The sequence below is a fragment of the Tenrec ecaudatus genome, chromosome 1 (assembly GCF_050624435.1).
Source record: "Tenrec ecaudatus isolate mTenEca1 chromosome 1, mTenEca1.hap1, whole genome shotgun sequence".
Taxonomy (NCBI): Eukaryota; Metazoa; Chordata; class Mammalia; order Afrosoricida; family Tenrecidae; genus Tenrec; species Tenrec ecaudatus.
The window spans coordinates 155,528,823-155,548,209 of record NC_134530.1 but is presented as its reverse complement, the minus strand read 5'-3'; the positions used below and the strand labels follow the sequence as shown (position 1 = coordinate 155,548,209).

The 19,387-nt window shown below is 44.5% G+C and overlaps 1 protein-coding gene across 1 annotated transcript in view; it reads right to left on the bottom strand.

Annotated features, from left to right (window-relative positions):
- HAO2 (hydroxyacid oxidase 2) overlaps positions 1–14,017 on the bottom strand; it is a 29,288-nt gene extending 15,271 nt beyond the window's left edge. The window contains exons 1-4 of the mRNA XM_075540329.1: positions 13,887–14,017; positions 11,760–11,911; positions 7,639–7,922; positions 5,717–5,926 (exon numbers count right to left, since the gene is read on the bottom strand). Of these exons, the coding sequence (XP_075396444.1) occupies positions 5,717–5,926; positions 7,639–7,922; positions 11,760–11,911; positions 13,887–14,017 (777 nt within the window). The remainder of the gene's footprint in view (positions 1–5,716; positions 5,927–7,638; positions 7,923–11,759; positions 11,912–13,886) is intronic.
- Positions 14,018–19,387: the final 5,370 nt, after the last annotated feature.

Genomic DNA, 19,387 nt, shown 5'->3' with positions numbered 1-19,387 from the left:
CTGGCTATGAGAAAGAATCATGTCTGGGGTCTTAAAGCCTTGTCTTAGAATAAGCAGTCATCTAAATGAGGCATTAGTTAAATCCACATGGAAGAAACAAACCAGCCTGTGTTATCCAATGGCTGTAAATAACAAAATTCACACTGGGAAGAAGGAACAGTATCAGAAACCAAATTCTGAATACTTGGTTTTCAGAAGACAGAATCCCCTCTGAAGCTAGCCCAGGGATGTGAATAGGCTTGCTTTCAGACAGGGTGCATTGTAAAGTGGATTGTTGAAAATGCAGTTAGGTTCAAATGCAACACCTTATCATTTGCTCTCCCTTTTGACACATTAAAAATTTATTCTAATTTTTAATATGTTTGGCTTTTACTTTTTAATTTTTCCCAACAGTTTTATGAGCATATATCATACATATACAATTCAATAGCTGAATCACATCAAGAAGAGTTGTACAATCATCACCACGATCAACTTTAGAACGTTTTCTTTATTCTTGTATTCGTCGTTATTAGCTCCTTATTTCCCCCACCTCTCTTGCCATACCCCAAGGAACCATTAATCCAGTTATGATCTCTATAGATTTACCTGTCCTGGATTTTGTATACAGAAAAACTTTAAAAACAAAATAAAAACAATAACAAAGTAGGGTAGATAAATACCTCAGTTGAAAAGAAATCAGAAAATATTAAAAAGGAGCTCAAATTTTAGGGGCTCATAAGGAATGTGGTAGTTCTGTAATCTGGTGTAAACTTGAGACTATTAAGAGGGAAGGAGTGGAGTCTAGCCTGTCAATCAGGTTACAGCTTGTTTACCTCATTTGGAGGTGCTAAGGAGATTAATAGCTCGCTTGAGGCAGGACACAAAGACTTTCCCTGGGAGACATGTCTGTTGACAAGCCACATGGAGCTAAGCTGATAGAGACAGAACTCTGGAACTGGAGAAGTCACGTTGAGACCCACGCCAGTGCTGAGATGCGTCCACCACCACTGGGTCCATAAGACTTCCCACCCACTGGCCTGTGATCTTCCTGCATTCAATATCATTGTATGGCTGCATGAGTGTAAAGAGGAATTTATGAACTAGTATTGACATATGGGATAATATCTAACTTATGGACTTGATTTGGACTGGACTGGGATGTTTTCTTCATGTAAAATTGCTCTTTGATATGAAGTTCTCCGTTATACACACATTAGTGTCCTGGATGTGTTTCTCTAGTCTAGCCAGACTAACACGAGGGTGATCAAATGATGGGTTGCTAAATTTTAACCCAACTGCATCTGAAACAGTCCACTTTCCAGTGCACTCTGCATGTTAACCAGGCTGTTCACATCCCGGCTCCACTGGGCAGAAGGGATTCACCAGGAGCGTACTATACATACGTGTATTTCCCCTTCACTTAAAAAAGAAACAGCTTTAAAATGAGTCAAAAGAGAAGAAATTATATTTTAACCTAACTCGTTCTGCCCTAATCCCCTTGACAATGCTCTCTGTCTGATAACAGGGCTGTCCACATCCCTCGCCTGTGAGCAGAGAGGACCCACCAGTGTTTAATGCATGTGTGGAACCTGAAAGTGGATTTGGGCTTCCACTGTCATCCATAGCCTTCTGCAAGCCAGGTGTTCACATTTTAATCTCTGATACCATTCTCTCCTTTAGATTTGGATTATATTATTTACGCTCCTTGGATCACACAGGCTGATTCGATTCATCCATGTAGACTTAATTGATGCCACATTTATATGGCTGCTTGTTTGACAAGCCTTTCAGACCCCAGATGCTATTCTTTCAGATAGGCAGGCACTGTGTCGTTTCTTCACCACGTTACTATAGCACACACATCTTCCGTGATCTCTTCACGAGCGTGAGCATCAGCAGGGCCGTGTCATAGAAACAAACCGTTTATAGATAAGTACAAATCTCAAATCCATTCATGCATCTGTGGTTTATATTTGTCTCTGGTTCACTTTAGAGACATCACTGTCATTAGAAAGCGTTATCAATTACCTCCCAGGCCATCACTTCCACTGCCATCAAGTCAATGCTGACTCACAGTGACCTTACAGGTAGGGCAGGGTAACACTGCCCTTGTGCATCTCTGAGTCTGCAAATCTTCGCAGGAGTAGAAGAAACAGGCTTTCCTTACAACCGAGGCATCTTTATTTCTCATCTTGTCATTGTTCTTGATTTTTTGTTGTTACTCCTTGTTTTTGCTATATGTTTTCTGTACATGAAACCCAGAATGGGCAAATCGATAGAGACAGTAACGATTAGTAATTTCCTACGGGCATGCCAGCGAAGGCTGAGGGGCAATGGGAGCTAACAACAGTGAGTACAAGAAAGAGGAAACTGTTCTAACATTGATGGTGGTGAAGACTGCACAACTATCAATATGATTGAGCTACTGAACTGCATGATATGTGAGTGATATGTCAATCACACGGCTTTTTAAAAGTATCCTCTGGGTGTGGAAAAAAAAAAAAGCGTCCTCTCTATATAAGTAACTAGTTTTCTCATTTCGCCAAATTTGTTAGGTTTATGGGTTTAAAAATACCATGACTTTCAAATGAAAAGCTTCTATTAGTAATTTAACAAATTCATAATAATTGTCATTAGGGAAGCTAGTGATATTTGAGCTAAATAAAATAAGAGTTCGATTCCCCGCTAAGTTCCTGAGACGGTGCATCTCTCACTAGAGGGCCTTGTCATGAACATCCTGAGGGGCTGACAGGTGGTGACTGCTGCTGGTGTGATTTAAACCTGCACAAATTCCTCTTAGTATTGACCGCCCTTAGTCTTATATGCTATTTTCCAATATTTAGTTTAATATTAGTCTTTCTGTTCTGTCTCTGGCTTTTGTGGAAGTTAGGATAACCCACAGTGAACTATCTGCCCTAGATGTTTTTCAACTTCAAATCTTAGACCAAAAATGCAACACACAAACAAAAATTGGTGTCTAAAAAGCATTTTAAATCTAAATGATGGTCCAAAAGCACCAACAGACCGTTTTGCCTTGAGCATTATGCCGTAACAAAGAACTCAGACTATTTAAAGGAACAGACTCAGAACCAGAAAATCCGAACAGTCACTTGAATTTCGAGCAAGTCCTCTATCATTTAATTGATCCTAGGCTGTGATGTGACATATCTGTCCGATGCTTATAACTCATTTATTTGTAAATCTTAAAGCCAGTTCTTCAGAAGGCCTCACATCAGCCAATCAGTTACTGTCTTTATATACCCATCTAGCGTGGCTTCTGAAACAGAAAAATATACAACACAAGGACAAAAACCAAAAGAAGTACCCAGCAGCAGTGATCATACAAAACAGTGAACGACCTCGCCAGCCTGTGTGATCATGAGGTGTCTATGGGATCAGGTATCAGGCATCAAAGACCCAGAACAAAAAATCATATCAATGTGATTGAGGGGGAGTGTGGAGTGGAGACCTAGAGCCCATCTGTAGACAATTGGACATCCCCTTACAGAAGGGTCACAAGGAAGAGACGAGCCAGTCAGGGTGCAGTATAGCACCGATGAAACATACAACTTTCATTTAGTTCTTTGATGCTTCCCCCCCCCCCCACTGCCCATGATTATGACCCCTGTTCTGCCTTACAAATCCGGCTAGACCAGAGCATATGCAAAGGTACAGATAAGAGCTGGGAACCCAGGGAACCCCTCAGGACTGATATTGAGAGTAGCGATATCAGGAGGGGAAGGGAAAGGTGGGGAGAACAAGGGAACTGATTAGATTACAATGATCTACATATAACCCCCTCCCAGAGGGATGGACGACAGAAAACTGGGTGAAGGGAGATGTCAGACAGGGTAAGATAGGAAAAAATAATAATACTTTACAAATTATCAAGGGTTCGTGAGGGAGGAAGCGCGGGGGAGGGAGGGGAAAATGAGGAGCTGATACCAAGGGCTCAAGTAGAAAGAAAATGTTTTTAAAATGTTGACGGCAACAAATGTACAAATGTGCTTGACACAATCGATGGATGGGTGGATTGTGTTACAAGTTGTATGAGCCCCCAGTAAAAGGATTTAAAAAAAAAAAGAAAGAAAAAAAAAGCAGAAGCAAAGGCTATTAATTTAAGCACAATTCAAAGTGGGCCCAAAGGGAGCCCAAAGGGATAAGGTGTTACATTCCAGTCTAAGTACAGCTGCTAAGAACCACTTCACAGCGCTTTTTGGTCTGATTTTAGGACTGTTCCCATTCCTAGTCTATGGACAGAGGAGATTCTCCAGGGATTCAGTCCATGTCTCGGGACCTTGGAGATGGATTTTGAACTGCCATTATTTTATCGGTAGCCTTCCAAAAAAGTGGGTGTTTAGAATTTAGGCACCAGTATCATTCCCTCCTCTGGGTTTGAGTCTTACTGTTTACAATGCTTGGATCACCCAGGCTGACATGCTTCTCTGTGTGGACTTAGCTGATTCCGCTGTTAGATAGCTGCTTGTTTTGAGATAGAGGCTTGTCCTGAGAAGCAGCTGTCTAAGTACAGTGTCAGCTAAATCCATGCAAATGAAGCACACTGGGCGGTATGGCCAAAAGACTACTCATAATATAATCCACACTCAGAGGAAAAGTTGCACAGGAACTTAAATTCTGAACATCCTCCCTGCAGAAGGCTATAGCCCCAAATTCATTTGCAGATTCATGGCGAAAGGCAGCAACAATGTTTTCATCTTTCACAAACCTTATAGATACCCGATGATTTACATACGCCACGGGGAGTGACAGAGGAACTGCTGATTAAATATTCACAGTTGAAGATTTGATTATCATTCTCAGCAGCTGTGGCTTTGACTAACCTCCTCCTCCCCCTGTATGTGCCCCAGGTGTTTGGTTTCTGTTTCATTATTCTGAAAATTGAAATCTAGTTTTGCAGCATCATTTGTTGAAGAGATTATCTCTTCCCCACTTCAGATGTTTCAGCCCTCTAACAAAAATCAGCTGCTGGTGGACGAGACTGGTAGGGAGACTGGTGATTCCCATCGGTGAGATCCTGGTGGAGGGGAGCAGGGCAGATCTCCTAACACGTTTGTAACAAAGGTGCAGTTAAATCTATGTGCAATTGTTCACTACACAGTAGCAAGTAGGCACAAGTAAGCCCACATTCACCTTACTTACAGCACTCCGTCCCTTTTAGGGATCGTAGACTTTGAAGAGTCTTTGACTATGTAAAAGGCTGGTGTAGGTGTACACCTCATATCTCTGCACCTTAAGCATCTGCCGAGGTGTCCATTTGTAGGTCCTTCCTGTTATTTACTATTTTTGAAGGCTTATGTGTATAACAGTATTTACCTTTGCTGTCTTTTACTCTGTGTACCTCCAAGTGATTTATTTCCTTTGCTGCTGGCCTCTTGAACACTTCTTTTTATCAAGTCCCACCTTAAATACTAATTAACTGTGGTTATCAACTCAGACAGGCTACTTCACATCACTAAATTCCAATCTCCCCATCTTTAAAATGAGCATAAAAATGCCCACCTTGCAGATTGCTGTGAGAATAGAGATGATATATAAGTAAAATTTGAAGAAAAAAAAAAGAACTTGACCCACACTAAGCTATTAAGTTTTAAAGTCCCTAAAATTTACACATATATTCTGACATGTATGGCCACGGAGGTGTAAGTGTGTACCAAATTACACAGAGTACTTTGTTTGTGGACAGACACACACGCCTTGAAGTCATTCTACTTACTGATGCAGCAACTCCATCAAGTTGCCTTCCACCATGATTGGAAACAATGATGCCTTGCACATTGTGCCTCACCGCTAGTTCTGCATCCTCTTTTGTCAAGATGCCTTTAAGGATAATGGGCAACTGAGTGATACTTTGAAACCAGGAGAGATCATTCCAGCACATGGATGGGTCAATAGGAGTCATCTGCAGATGAGGTGTTGAATATCTCTGTGGAAAATAAAAAGAGAACCTTAGTCCTAAACTCCTATAAAATGTCCCACTCCATTCCAAAGATGAAACATATTCTAACTGTCTTCTATAAGCTTGATAAGAGTGACACTTAAAAAAAACACACAACACAAACTCATAAAACATAGATCCAGGAATGGGTTTGGGGCTTTCACTAAATCTTGGCTCTAACTTAAGAGCTGTTAGTTCTTATATCATGGACCTACTCAGGAAGGGAACACAGAAGATATGGGTGATATAGCAAAACGTGGCAAAGAAATGATAGGGTACCTGACTATCAGACAAAATAGCATCTGGGTCTTAGAGGCTGGCCTCCAAACAAGCAGCCATCTAAGTGAGATGCCAGCTAAGTCCACGTGGAAGAAGCACACCATCATCAGTCACCAAATGATTGTAAATGATGTCATCTGAATTGGAGACTCCAGTTTGCAGAGGTTAGGGGTTACAGTGGGAGCGCAAGATACATTTGTAGGAACTACATAGGAAATAAGTCTCCGGTGATTTTCTTCTCTCCTTAATTGGGAATGGGAGCAATGTGGTTACTAAACAGTGCACTGGAGGCCTGAGTGTAGATCAAAGACTTTTGTCAGTTGATGCCCCCTCTCCTGCATGCTGGACCTGATCTGGTTTTCTACAATTTCCGTATTTTGTTTGTTTGTTTGTTTGTTTGTTCATACTAGGGTTTATGTCAGGGGTGTTATGCCGTTGGGGATCACCATCTTGAAGTTGTGGTACATGTTTTTCTGTTTTCGGTATATAACCTATAGGACAGCGAGTAGAATAAGGGTTTTGGGGTGGTGGGGCAGTACAGGGGTGGGGTAGGAGGGGAAAGGGAGACAATGCCGAGGAATCCCGGAAGGAAAACAGTGTTTGTAAATGGACTCTGGTAGCAGTTGTATAATACTACTTGATGTGATTGAACTACAGGATGATATGATATAGGTATTAACTCCCAACTAATAATAACTTTTTCAAAAATCCAACAATGTTTCCAGCTCCCATTCTTAACAAAATGTTCTTAAAGGAATTTCTACTTAGTTTATTCCTTAACCATTATTCATATCCCCGTTCAATAATGATGGCAGGTAGTGGTGACACAAAGGTGAATAAGACATACTCCTTACTTTAGAAGACCCCAAGAGTATAGCAAGTGACTTGGATAAGCCAAAGCATCTATAATTTGATGTGTTGTAGTTGAGATATCATACGTCAATAAGCCCAAGTCAGGTATTAGGAAACATTTACTCTTGGTTCACGATGTCCATGGAGTACTCAGAAACCGCAATATGTCTCTGGAATCAGAGATAAGGATTTCAGAAATCTCAAAGGCAACTTGTGATTAGTGGTTGGAACTGCTGAGTCACTGACTGTGAACACCGGTCTCACTCTCTCTCTGTTGTCGGCAGTGGGATCCTGCCTTACCATGGTGTTCTCTCTCTTGGCCCTGTTGCTTCATTCAGTGTAGGAATTACTGAGGGGTGTGCTCTTCGCAGGCACCTAGTTTAGAGATTCCAAAGAGATGTGATGTAGTACTGTGGGGCTTCCTGGAGGAATTCTAAATATACAATGACTGACTCTTCAGACAGGAAATGAGTAAATGCCTGACAGAAGGATGCAGGGAAGACAGGAAGGGAGAGGTTGGCTACTTGTCTCCTGCAGTGCGTACCCATGGGCTCTGATAGCTTCCCTACCTCTTTAGGGGATCGAAGATCCTTTAGCAGTAAATTCGCCTTCAAATCCAAATTGTTTCGAACATCACGTCGCCTGTTGCCAGGTACGGGCACGTCCACAGTGATTACTAAAGCTTTGTAGCCCAAGGACTCTGCCCTCTGGATCAGTTGTTTGTTCAGCAGCCGGTCTGGCTGTGCATAGAGCTGGAACCACCGGAGACCTCTGGGAGCAGCGGAAACAATGTCTTCAAGGGTGCACGAGGCGTACGTGCTAGTGACATAGCAGATGTCAGCGGTCTGGGCAGCTATAAATCAAAAGACACCACATCAGTTGAAGGGAAGAATTGTTCTGGAATGGGGAGAGCGACCCTACAAGTTGTTTTGTCCTGAGAGTAGAAATAAAGCTTGGTTCCACTCTGTTTCCCTGGAGGGTATGAATAAGCAGGGGCTTGATCAGACTGGGAGGCATACACGTTTGATGTCTTGTCTGAGTAATATGTCTTAAAAACACTCCAGAAAAAAAAATCTCTACCCAGACATGTCTCTTCATGCCCAGAACGCTGGTGGGCATGTAGAGGACTCGGCAGGAAGTGGACTTCTTATTTCCTTATTGGGGAATTCAAAGGCAGAGCATGAAAAACTGTTATTTCCAGTAGAGAAAATGGAGGTTTGTAGCAGCAAAGGTGTGCTACCTGGAAGTACAGGAGTTCCAGCTCTAGTGCTCTTAGCTCTGCGCCTTACTCCCCTTATTTGGAAGATGGAAAAATAATAGCTCAGGATCAATAGGAGATACCAGATGAGAATCGATATGGGTGCACGCTTTCAGTTGCCACGTAACGGACTGTACGGGTGACATGGGTCATGAGAGTGATGGTAGGGTGGGGATGCTTTTGATACGAATGCCGCTGATAAATTGAGTGCCTCCCAGTCGACTCCGGCAAGTTTTAGTGGAATTTCTAACAGGTAATGCCACTATCGCTCTGTATTACATGCACAGAAAATTGGATCTAATCAAAACATAATATTTTCTTCACTTCTCTACTCCGCATCTGGGAAGCCACTAACTGGTCTTATATGACCACTCACAGACTTTTAAGACTCCAATCGCTACTCCCCCCAAATCAAATCTAGAACATTTTGTGTGTGGACCGTGTGGTGTCAAATGACTTTGATGTCCCTCAAGACTGTGGTCTCACAACTGCACACCCAGCAGCAACTCAATCCCTCAAGATATTTGGTGACACTTAAGAAGTGGTCATCACTGTGTTCCTAGTATGGACCACTATATTCATGGACATGTTTGCAGCACATACATGTAAATACATATCTAGTGATGCCTTCTGTCAAATGTGTATTTGTCAAACACATATTTGTGGGTTTCATGCTATTTGCCTTCCCACCCCTGTTCAGCTTGTATGACTATTTCTAGATCGATTCCTAGGTTATTGTTATTACTGTTAATGCAGGATTGGGTCTATAATAATAGTTACCTCTGTTGCCTTTCAAAGACACACGGAAGCAATTAGTCTAATGGACTAATGGACCCGATGAGCTCCCGCTTCCGTGACCACGACACAAAAAGCAACAGATGGTGCCCGGCCCCCACGGCCAACTGCTCTGAAAAGAACTACTTTAGGAGGTCTTAGATAGAGTGAGCGAAAAAAAGTAGAACAACGTGCTAAATAATAACCATAATCATAAAAGACCAGGCTTACTGCTCTGATAGCACTTGGAGGAACCCCCCATCACTACAGCACACAGTCGCCCTTCAAGTCTGGCACTGAACCACACCCCCCCTGGCTCAGCTTTCAGGCACCCCACAGACAGGTTTATAAGGCGGACAATACCGCCAGAGAGGTGCACACTCCTTGGACTAATCAACCACTCAAGATCACAAGGCCAGCGTTTACACGGAGACAAATTTCAGAAGGCAAGAGGAGATGGAAACGAAGGGCTAGTGGGAGCGGGAAGCACAGGGACAAGGAAAGAGTGCTACTGCCTGTGGGCATGGCAGCCAACGGCTGAAACCCAAGTGCACGCGTCATTCAACGGAAGACTGGTTTGCTCTTCAAATGTTCACCGCCGCCACAATAAAAGTTTTAAAGTCTTACTTTCCATTTTAAACCTCCACAGGAAAGACCCCTTACGTCATGCGCCCTCATAAGGACAACACCACACAACATTCAACCGTGCAGATGAGTAAACTGGCCTTATTTTACACTGGTCACACTGATTCCTAACCCATGCAGATGGTTGTCGCCTTCAGGTCTAGACTCCTCGTAGCCATGCCTCCCTGCTTCACGGAATCAAAGCAGAAGACTGCAGGGAAGCCCCGGGAAGCTTGCAAAGTAAATGAGAGTGAGGCTCACAAAGGCCTTAACAGCAATATTGTCAGGTTGTTCAATTTTCTTTTACTACCTTTGGGGCTGGGGGTGATAGGGGGGAATTTCATTGGGCAAATCTGCTGCCAATGACCTCTTTGAAGTGTTGGAAAGCGAAGATGTCACTTTGGTAAGAACTGAGGGTGCCTGACCCAAGCCATGGCATTTTCCGTTCCTTGCATGCATAGGGAGGAGTCCTGGGGGAGGAGTGGTTAGGGCTCGGGCTGTGCTCCACAAGGTCCTCAGTGCAGAACCAAGATGGGCTTCCTACTCCCTTAACAGTTCCAGTCTTGGAAGCTCACAGAAGCTGCTGTACCACATCCTACAGATTGGACCGCTAGGTGTTAGCATCGACTCAGTGGCAGTGGCTTTGGTCTTGTTTTAGGTGTGTGAAAACTGGGCAATGAATCACGAAGGCAGAATTTGTGACTTTGAATGACAGTGTTGGGAAGGCCATTGGGTGGACTGTGGGCTGCCATAGATTGAGCAAATCTGTCCTGGAAGAAGTACGGCCAGCTGTAAGTTTTCACCCAAATCTCGTGCGCGTGCTCTCTCACCCACACACACTAACAGTCACCTCACAAGGGACTGGCCAGTGCCCAAAACAAACTATTTGACTTAAAAAAAAAAACAACAATGTGAGACAAACACAAGGCAGATATGAGATGATTATCTGGCTCTTAATATGAGGACAAAGTGTCATAGAATGATTCTCCAGGGATATGCTCATGGGATGAAGGATTCTTGTGCAATAACCGGGGTTCAGTGAAGCACCTAGTCATGTTCGTGATGAAACATTTGGAAGTGAGGGCAGCCAACAGCCAGAAGTCTTCTCATCGGCAAGAATGACAAGACTGTCTTACCTACTTTGGACATGTTACCAGGATGGATCCGTCTCTGGAGAAAGAAATCATCCTTGGTAAAGTCGAGGGCAGTCCCAGAGGATGGTCTTTAACAATGTGGATTGACACAGTGGTTGTAGCAATGGGCTCAAACATGACAGTGCTTGTGTGCATGGTACAGGGCCCAGCAGTGTTTTATTCTGTTGGGCTGTGGGTCACAGCTGGTTTGCTGGCACCTAAGAACGAGAAACTACTAACAAGGAGACAGCACACCTCAAAAATGTTGTCAAACAAGAAGAGAAGAGCAATCGAAGACAAGGGAAATGGACTCCTGCATCAGAGTGGCTGCCAGGGTCTGTTGTGAGGACCGAAAGGCATGGTTTCTCTGACTCCTAATCTCAGATGGCTGTTGTTCCATCCCAACCTTGCCCAGGAAAAGCTCAGGGAGCCCTGTCCCTGTGGCCCCATTAGGATCCACAGAGAGTCAGAGAGGGGTGGCTGTGGTTTGGTGGGGTTTGGGTGACCCTCTCATTGATCAGAAAGGAGCTTTGGCTGTGCAGTGGCCAAGTGCTTGACTGCTGACCTAAAGGTTAGTGGTTTGAAAATACTAGCCTCTTCACAGGAGAAAAAAAGAGGCAGTGTGCTTCCGAAAAGATTGCAGCTCAGAAACCCTATGGGGCTCTTCTGCTCTGTCTTCCAGGGTCTGTATGAATTGGGTTTCCCACTCTGACCACTCCCTATTATGAAAATGGTTGTTTCATCAATTGTAGGTAAACCTTTAGACAAACACACCTTGAAATCTTCCCTTTCTCACCCTCCCCGAGTCCAACCAGATTGCTGTCCCCAGGTAGAGAAAACTTGCTGTTGTCTGCCATGTCTTTCCTCTGGGAAAAGAGCCTCCAGTGGGGTAGGGTCATACCTCTGGCTGTACTCATTTCTCCATCTGGCCAGGTGAGGCAATGGAAGCCCGTGGGTGCAATGCAGATGGGGGCGCTGATCTCCTGCCCTTGGATTGTGGTCCGAGTGTCCACCTCGGACACATCTCTCAGGAAGCGGGGGCGGAGGCGGATTCTATATTAAATAACAGAGAAGTGTTCTCTTGGTGGGTTTAACTCTCCAAGATGGAGTTGCTACCTGGGCCTGACAGCTGATTTCCGCACAGGCCTTAGCCAGGTGGGTCCCCAGAAGCCAGGTGGGCTCAGTTGACCGGTAGCTTTACTCTCCAGGAAGCATCTTCTACCTTCCTACTTCACATCCATCTGCTTTCTCTGAACCCCTCCAGCACACGTGCAGATCCTCCTGCCCTGCTGAGCTTTCCCTGTGCTCAGTGTCTTTGAATTGTGCTTCTTTGGCTGCGAACGCAGCAGTTCAAGGGCCATCAGAATGAGGCCTAGGGAGGAAGAGGATAGGCGTGGGGATGTTATATGCCTTTTCTCGTTCAGATGAGAACCATTTCTCCAAAGTGAGTAAGGCCACCAAACGAGGAAGCGTTCTAGATATTAATCATGAATTTTTTTGGAGGGGGGGACTAGAAGTTGATTTATTTAAAATCTGCTTTAAGGTAAAGGAGCACACAGATAGGAAGGACAGTATGCAAAATACAAATTTTAAGATTAATGGATACTTAGCTTCTGGGTCCAAAAATGTTTGTTTTTTACCTAAAATGTCAGCTCTGTCTACAAACGTAAAGGGGTTTTCCTGGGCGTACGTGTTGTGCAAACTTTAGTCAGGGAGCCTCAGTTGCTTCATCTGTGAAATGGGTGCAATGGTATAAATTTCCTAATAGTTTTGCAAAGATAAAATGAGAGGAAACTGTTAAAACGTCTAGAATGGTGCCAAAGGAGCCGTGGGGGTGGAGGTAAGCACTCAGCTGCTAACTGAGAGTTCACCTGTGCCACCCGCCAGCCGCTCCATGGAGACGGGCAGTCTGCTTTGTGAAGGTTCACCCACTGGAACCCTGTGAAGAAGTTCTCCCTTGACGGGCAGAGTCATTACGAGTCAGAATTCAGTTGACGACAATCCATTTGGGTGTACAATGACAGTTAAGTGTGACAATACAGAATACAATGCTAACATTGTATCCCATTTCTTTCTCGGTACTCTCCTCCCCTCTCTGTCACAGGAGCCAGACCACACTTTATTAAAGGGCCAGATCAGTAATAGTTTAGACTTCAAAGACCACAAAGTCTCCACTACAATTACTTAGCGTGTCGTGCAAAGGCAGCCACAGACACCATGCGAATGAATGAGCGTTGCCATGTTCTAATAGAACATAACTAATGTACACTGAAATTTTTAATTTCATAACATTTTTCCATAATCACCAACTTTGATTCTTTCATTGAATTATTTTCAACCATTAAAAAAACACCCACCCTCAGTTTGGGGCCACACCAAAGCAGGGAGAAGGCCAGATGTAGCTTGCGGGTCATTGTTTGCTGACCCCTGCTCTTCTCCCTTGGGCCACTCTTAGTTCATCATGATTCCTTGAGTCTCCATATCTTCTACCTATCCAGAGTCTTCTCCCTTGCCTTCCTCCAGAAAGATTCAGGCCCTCCCAGGAATTGTCCCTGCCTGCCCAGGTCACTGTGTACTCCAGTACACAGAGTGCTGGGTGTTCTTGTCCTATCTTACCAGGTTACAAAGGTTCTTAGATTCTGCAATAGTTGCAGAAATACAAAGACAAATTCCATCTTCCTCCGCCCACCCCCATCTTGGTTGGTGGTGGTGTGTGCCATTGAGTCAATTCTAATTCATAGCTTCCATAGAGGACAGAGAGGGTCAAACATAGAGGACAGGTAGACTTTCATAGGCTTGAACTCTTTACGGGTCTTTTCTCCAATAGAGCTGCTGGTGGGCGGGAGTCACCAGCCTTCGTTAAAAGCAGAGTGCTTACACCACTGTGCCACCAGTTCCTTGGCCTAATTGTTATTCCCCACAGAACTATATCCTTTTTTAGATCTTGAGTACACTCTATCTGATGGGAGCAGAAACTGGGACTGCCACCCTCCAAGGAGCTTAACGAAGGACAGACATAACACCGAACCTTTTAAATGCTGCGATGTTCTCGTCCCGGGTGACGCTGTCATCAGCCCCTCCATCAATGAAGTCCCAAGTTGACTTGCACAGAAGCTCTTGAGCATGGGCCCGAAAGTCTGCCAAACACACTAACGACATTTCTGTACCTTGAAAGAGAAAAAACACAACAAAACAAAAGCCCAGCAGGTACACTTTAGATGTGGAGGAGATGGAGAGGAGAGAGTTTCATTATGCAGTTGTTTGGATCCAACATTCATCCCCTGCATTCGTTAGATCAGCAGTTCTCAACCTGTGGGTCGCGACCCCTTTTGGGGTCAAACCACCCTTTCACAGCGTTCTCCCAATTCATCACAGTAGCAAAATTATAGTGATGAGGTAGCCACGAAAATAATTTTATGGTTGGGGGCCACCATAACATGAACTGTATTAAAGGGTCGCGGCATCAGAAAGGTTGAGAAGCACTGCTTTCGATTAAAGGATACTCCCAAGATATGACCACCAAGCCAGAAATCTGGAATCCGTATTCCAGTCCTCCAGTCGCTCAGCTCTCAATCTCCGACCCTACTTATTTGGGCTTTTAAATATCCTTCGTGTCTGTTGTCTCTCTTCATTCCCACTGCCTCAGCTCTAAGTGAGGGTTGACCACCTCTTGCAGGATGTATTGCAGAAATGATCGATCTCTGTCCTCTCGCCGCCAAGTTCACTCTTCATCTGATCTCCTTCGAGCTGCTAGAAGGAGTGATCTTTCTCAAGTGCAAGTCTGATAAAAACTCTTGTTTTTCAATGTGCCCACTTGATGGCCTTCCTAGTCTTGCAGGTCTGGTCCAACCTGCCTCACCAGCTTTATCTCTTGGGGCCCTTTCCTTGTACTTGTTATTCATGTTGCTACTTGCATTTCCTGGTCTGGCCAACGGACTGCGTCACCTCTCTGTGCCTTTTGAGGAGGGTATCTTTAGGGTAGAAAAAAATGAGGTGGAATTGATCCAAATATCTTGAAGTTCCCAGGAACCACCATATGTCTGAGTTGCCAGGGGCTGTGGATAATGTGGGAGAGGAGGCTGTCTTTCCGGGACTTTTTTCTGCATCACCAAATATGCCTCTTACTATCAGTTCCATTTTCTTGTTGTTAGGTGTCATTTAGTCAATTCTGACTCACAATTGACCATATGTATAACAGAACCAAATGCTGCCCAGTCCTGTGTGGTCCTAATAATTTGCTATATTTGAATACTTTATTTCTCAGATAATAATTAAATATATTCAAATAACAGTTTGCTGTATTTTAATCCCTTGTTGAAGCTGCCTGTCAATCCACTTTATTGAGGGTATTCTTCATTTTTCACTGGCCCTTCACCTTGTCAATGATGCTGTCCCCCAAGGATTCGTCTCTCCTGAGAACATAGCCCAAGTTCCTGAGATGAAGTCTAGCCATCTTCACTTCCTAGGAGCATTCTGGTCATGATTCTTCTGAGACAGATTTGATCCTTCTTCTGGCCAAACCAAGCTCACTGTCATTGAGTCAGTTCCAACTTACCATGACCCTAGTGGCATTGTGGGTTAGGTGGGGGACAGTTAACCACAAGGTAAGTAGTTCAAATCTACCAGCTGGTCCACAGGGGAAAAACAAGGCTATGTTCTCATAAAGATTCTTCTCTCAGCCCATGGTGCGCTCAATATTCTTTGCCAACATGATAATTCAAGTGTGTTAGGCAGGGTTCTCTGGAGAAACAAAACCAGGGCACTTATGATTATTTATATAAAGGAGAGGTTTATATAGTGAAAAAGAACACAACAGCTAACTAGTCTTCATAGCAGTACGGAGGGCTCAGTCCCACTCATTTTTGGTTCAGTTAATATATTGAAGGTCCTTCCTACTCATGCCGGTTGCTGGTCCAAGGTCAAGGAAGCAGACAGTGAAGTGGCTAGCAGGAAGTATAGAGTCTGCCCACAGGCAAGATGAACAGATTTGGCCCACAGGGAGCAACCATGGCATGGTGGGGCTGCAACAGCAAGAGGATGAGATGTTGGGGTGTAGCAGAGGCCAGTAATGCAACAGTGTAGGGAAGCAGGCCGTGTTAGAGCCTCAAGATATACAACATGGCGATGATCCACTACAATCTATGGGTTGGCTCAGTTCACAGGTAGTGCAGCACACTGTTGAAGCAGAGTAGCTAACTCAGGCAACAGCTCACTGGTCCAATTACCAGGGAGAAAGAAAGAGGTCAGCCTTGGAGAGCCATTTGTCTCAGGTGCCCTCCAATCAAGCTGTGACCTGATTGATAGGTTAATCTCCACCCACATTTTCCTACAGGAGACATGTTGGCACAAAAAAACCCTAACTATCACACTAAGTGACCAGTAAAAACAAACATAACTCATTGCCATTGTGTCAATTCTGACTCATAGTGACCTAATAGGGCAATGCAGAGCTGACCCACAGGATTTTCAATGATGCAAATCTTTACGGAAAATTTAAAGACTGCCATTCCTTCCCACCGATGTAGCGCTGGTGGGTTCAAACAGCTGATGTTTCAGTTAGCAGCCAAGAGCTTTACCCACAAAGCCACAGGGATCCCTTATAAATGACCAACTTGCAGGAAATACCTTGGGCATAGAGTCTTTTCTCTGCAATAAATCAGAGCAGTGAGTGCGACTCTACACGGGGTCTTGAGTGCTCCTGGAGAACCAGTGAGGCTAGGGGTGGTCTTGGGGACCCATGAAAACACAGGGACTAGCTTAGCGTCTGACACTGAGTTGCTGTTCATCAGTGTTCCCTGTTTGAATTTAACATCCCCCTGACTGTTATTTCTCTGCCGTATTGGATGAGAATGCTCCACTAGGTTTCAAGCCTCCGTGTCTCAATAAATTCTCTTATTTTTCCCATTGCAGACTCACATTAATGTTCTGTGCATTTCTAGCATAGAAACTAGATAAAGCATGTGTCTAGAGAAATGACTCAGACATTCAGAAAAACTTGCTTGAGATAGTGTAGATGATTTCATTTGAAAATTGCTTGGGACTAAAGAATTAACCCCAGCATTTTAATCCTTGTATAGATCAAAGATTAATGTCCTATATTTCTAGAGGAGCCATCTAATTTTTGTTCTTAGTCTCTTTTCTGTCTATAATGTAAGTTTACATTTGTGCAATGATAAAATTTGACAGCTGTGTAGCGATGTATTTTGTAGTCATCCTACATTTTTGCATACACTACATGTTATGCATAGTATGCAAAAATGTTTGCAAAACAATTTGTCTATGGAACCTAACCATGTTGTTAAGTGAAGAGTGAGTGTGTACAATTATGATGTATCTTAAAATTGCATATGTACAACTAACTCAGTAAGATATTTAGTCCATTGTTTTCTTCAGAGATCGGATATAAATAAAGCTTATTGTTGAAAAGCAGGCTAACTTCTCTGTGCAAAGTTCTCCTTAAATTTAGGAGGGAAGATTTAGCACTGTCTGTTTTGTATATTTCCGTTTGCTCCGTGCCAGATTTGAAGCCACCAGAAATGTAAGGGAAGATGCACGTTTTCTTGTATTCCCATTTTCTCTCGTCTCCATTCCAGTGTTGTTGTTCCTTTGTTTCTCTTCTTCTCTATCCTCGTTGACCAACAGGAAGAGAAGGGAATAAATATTTTTGAGGTGCTCTGATCCCGTTGTGGATACTGTTCTAGGACTTTAGCTAATTGTAGCTCATTTAACCTGTTTAGATTCTTTGTCTTATGGTGGGGAGAAGAAAAAAAAAACCCCAAAGGCATTCTTGCACTAACCTACCACTGCCTAGCATCCCACAGTGCCTGTTGCTAACAGTTAGAAGGGGCAGGGATGCACGCTGGAGGGGGAAGTGCTCCCCAGCACACGTTGCTTTCTTCCACACTGCCATTTGACCTGAAGGAGTTAAGCTAAGGGAGCAGTTGCTTTCCTTTGAAGATTTCAGTTGCCTCATATGCTTTACGTCGATGCCACGTTAGGAGCCTTGGGATATCAGGGCTGAGCTCATAGGACAGGCCACTGAAACGCAATGATGAAAGCAAAGGTTAATTCTGATGACTCACCTTAAGATCCACCAAAGAGGTGTCCTTCAAGACCCTCTGGCCCGATCTGCTGTGAGCTGATGGCAAATTTCCCAAAGAGAAGGCAGGCGACAACACCAAGGCTGCCTTCGGGGGCCTTTGTTTAAAAGATGAAACAGTTCCAGGATAGTTGAGACGACTTAATCACCGCATGTGCGGGGAGAGCTTTGCCCTGATGCTCTGGTGCCTGAAATGCTGAACTGTGAGGAAAAGAATGGTCTGGCTGGCGAAGGCTCTCCCCTCTGTTGTTTGTATCGTAGCAGCAAAGGGGAGCTAAGACAAGGTGGCCGAGGAACTAAAGGCGGCAGAGGTATGGGGGTGGGGGGGGCACCAAGGAGCCCCGCGTGGGTCTGACAGTCCAGGCCAATGTTGTCGTTTCAGATACCATTCCTCTCTGCAGGTCCCCGCCCCCCATTCGCTTTAGCCCACTTTCCTTCCTGGTGAGTAACTTTCCCTTGGGACCCAGGAGAAGGCCTGGCACCTAAATAAATGGTCAGCAGTTTGAAACCACCAGATAGATCAGGATTTCCACTCTAGTACAGGTTTATTGGCTCAGAAACCCACAGGGGCGGTCCTGCTCTGTCTTCTCGGCTTGCTTTGTGTCAGAATGGACACGTTGGCAGTGAGTCTGGCTTGGCTTTGGGTTGACTCAGGAGCATGCTATGTTATGCCATTAAATCACCATGATAGTGACACGAGGCATGTGATGCCACCATGATCCTTATCTTTGTTTTTCGAAAAACGAAACCTTTATCTTTTTGAATCATGGTTTTAAGGACTTTATGAGGCTTGGGATGACTAATTATTTTTGGGTGGGGAGGTCGGGGGCAGGGCATATTCACTCTGGAGAAATGGTGGCAACATTTGGCCACCAGTCGTGCCTGGTGAGGACCAGAAAGCAATGGGAAGCACTGTGGTTGGTAGAGGTGAGAGGGGCTTCAGGGGATGCAGGGAGGCCCACGAGCACGTGCGGTAGGTTCGCAGCATCACAAAGGAGACCCCCGTGTCCTCCCTCAGGCTCCTAATGAAGTAGCTACTGTCCGCACAGGCTGAAGGCTTCGTTGTAGCTACACTGGATTTCCTCATCCCAACTCTTCCTCCACACTTTGTGAGTGAGCAACAGGCTGCACTTGATTTTGGAGGGTCAGGGGGAAATGTTGTTTCATCCAGTCAGGGGTCTAATACGCGTGGCTGCTTCAAGGAAGGGCTTTCTTGCTACATGCCAGCGATGTGAACAAAGAAAAATGATTTTTTTTCCCCTTTGGGCCTCAGTTTGCTCATTTGGAAAATAAGGTGGCTGAGGAGCCTTCAGGTGTTCACATGTAGTGCGTCTCCTGTCCATAAATACACGGGCCTCTGTTTACAGGTCAGGAGCCCTGTTGAGGCAATGGGCAAGCGCTTGCCTGCTAGATGAATGGGTGGTGGGTCA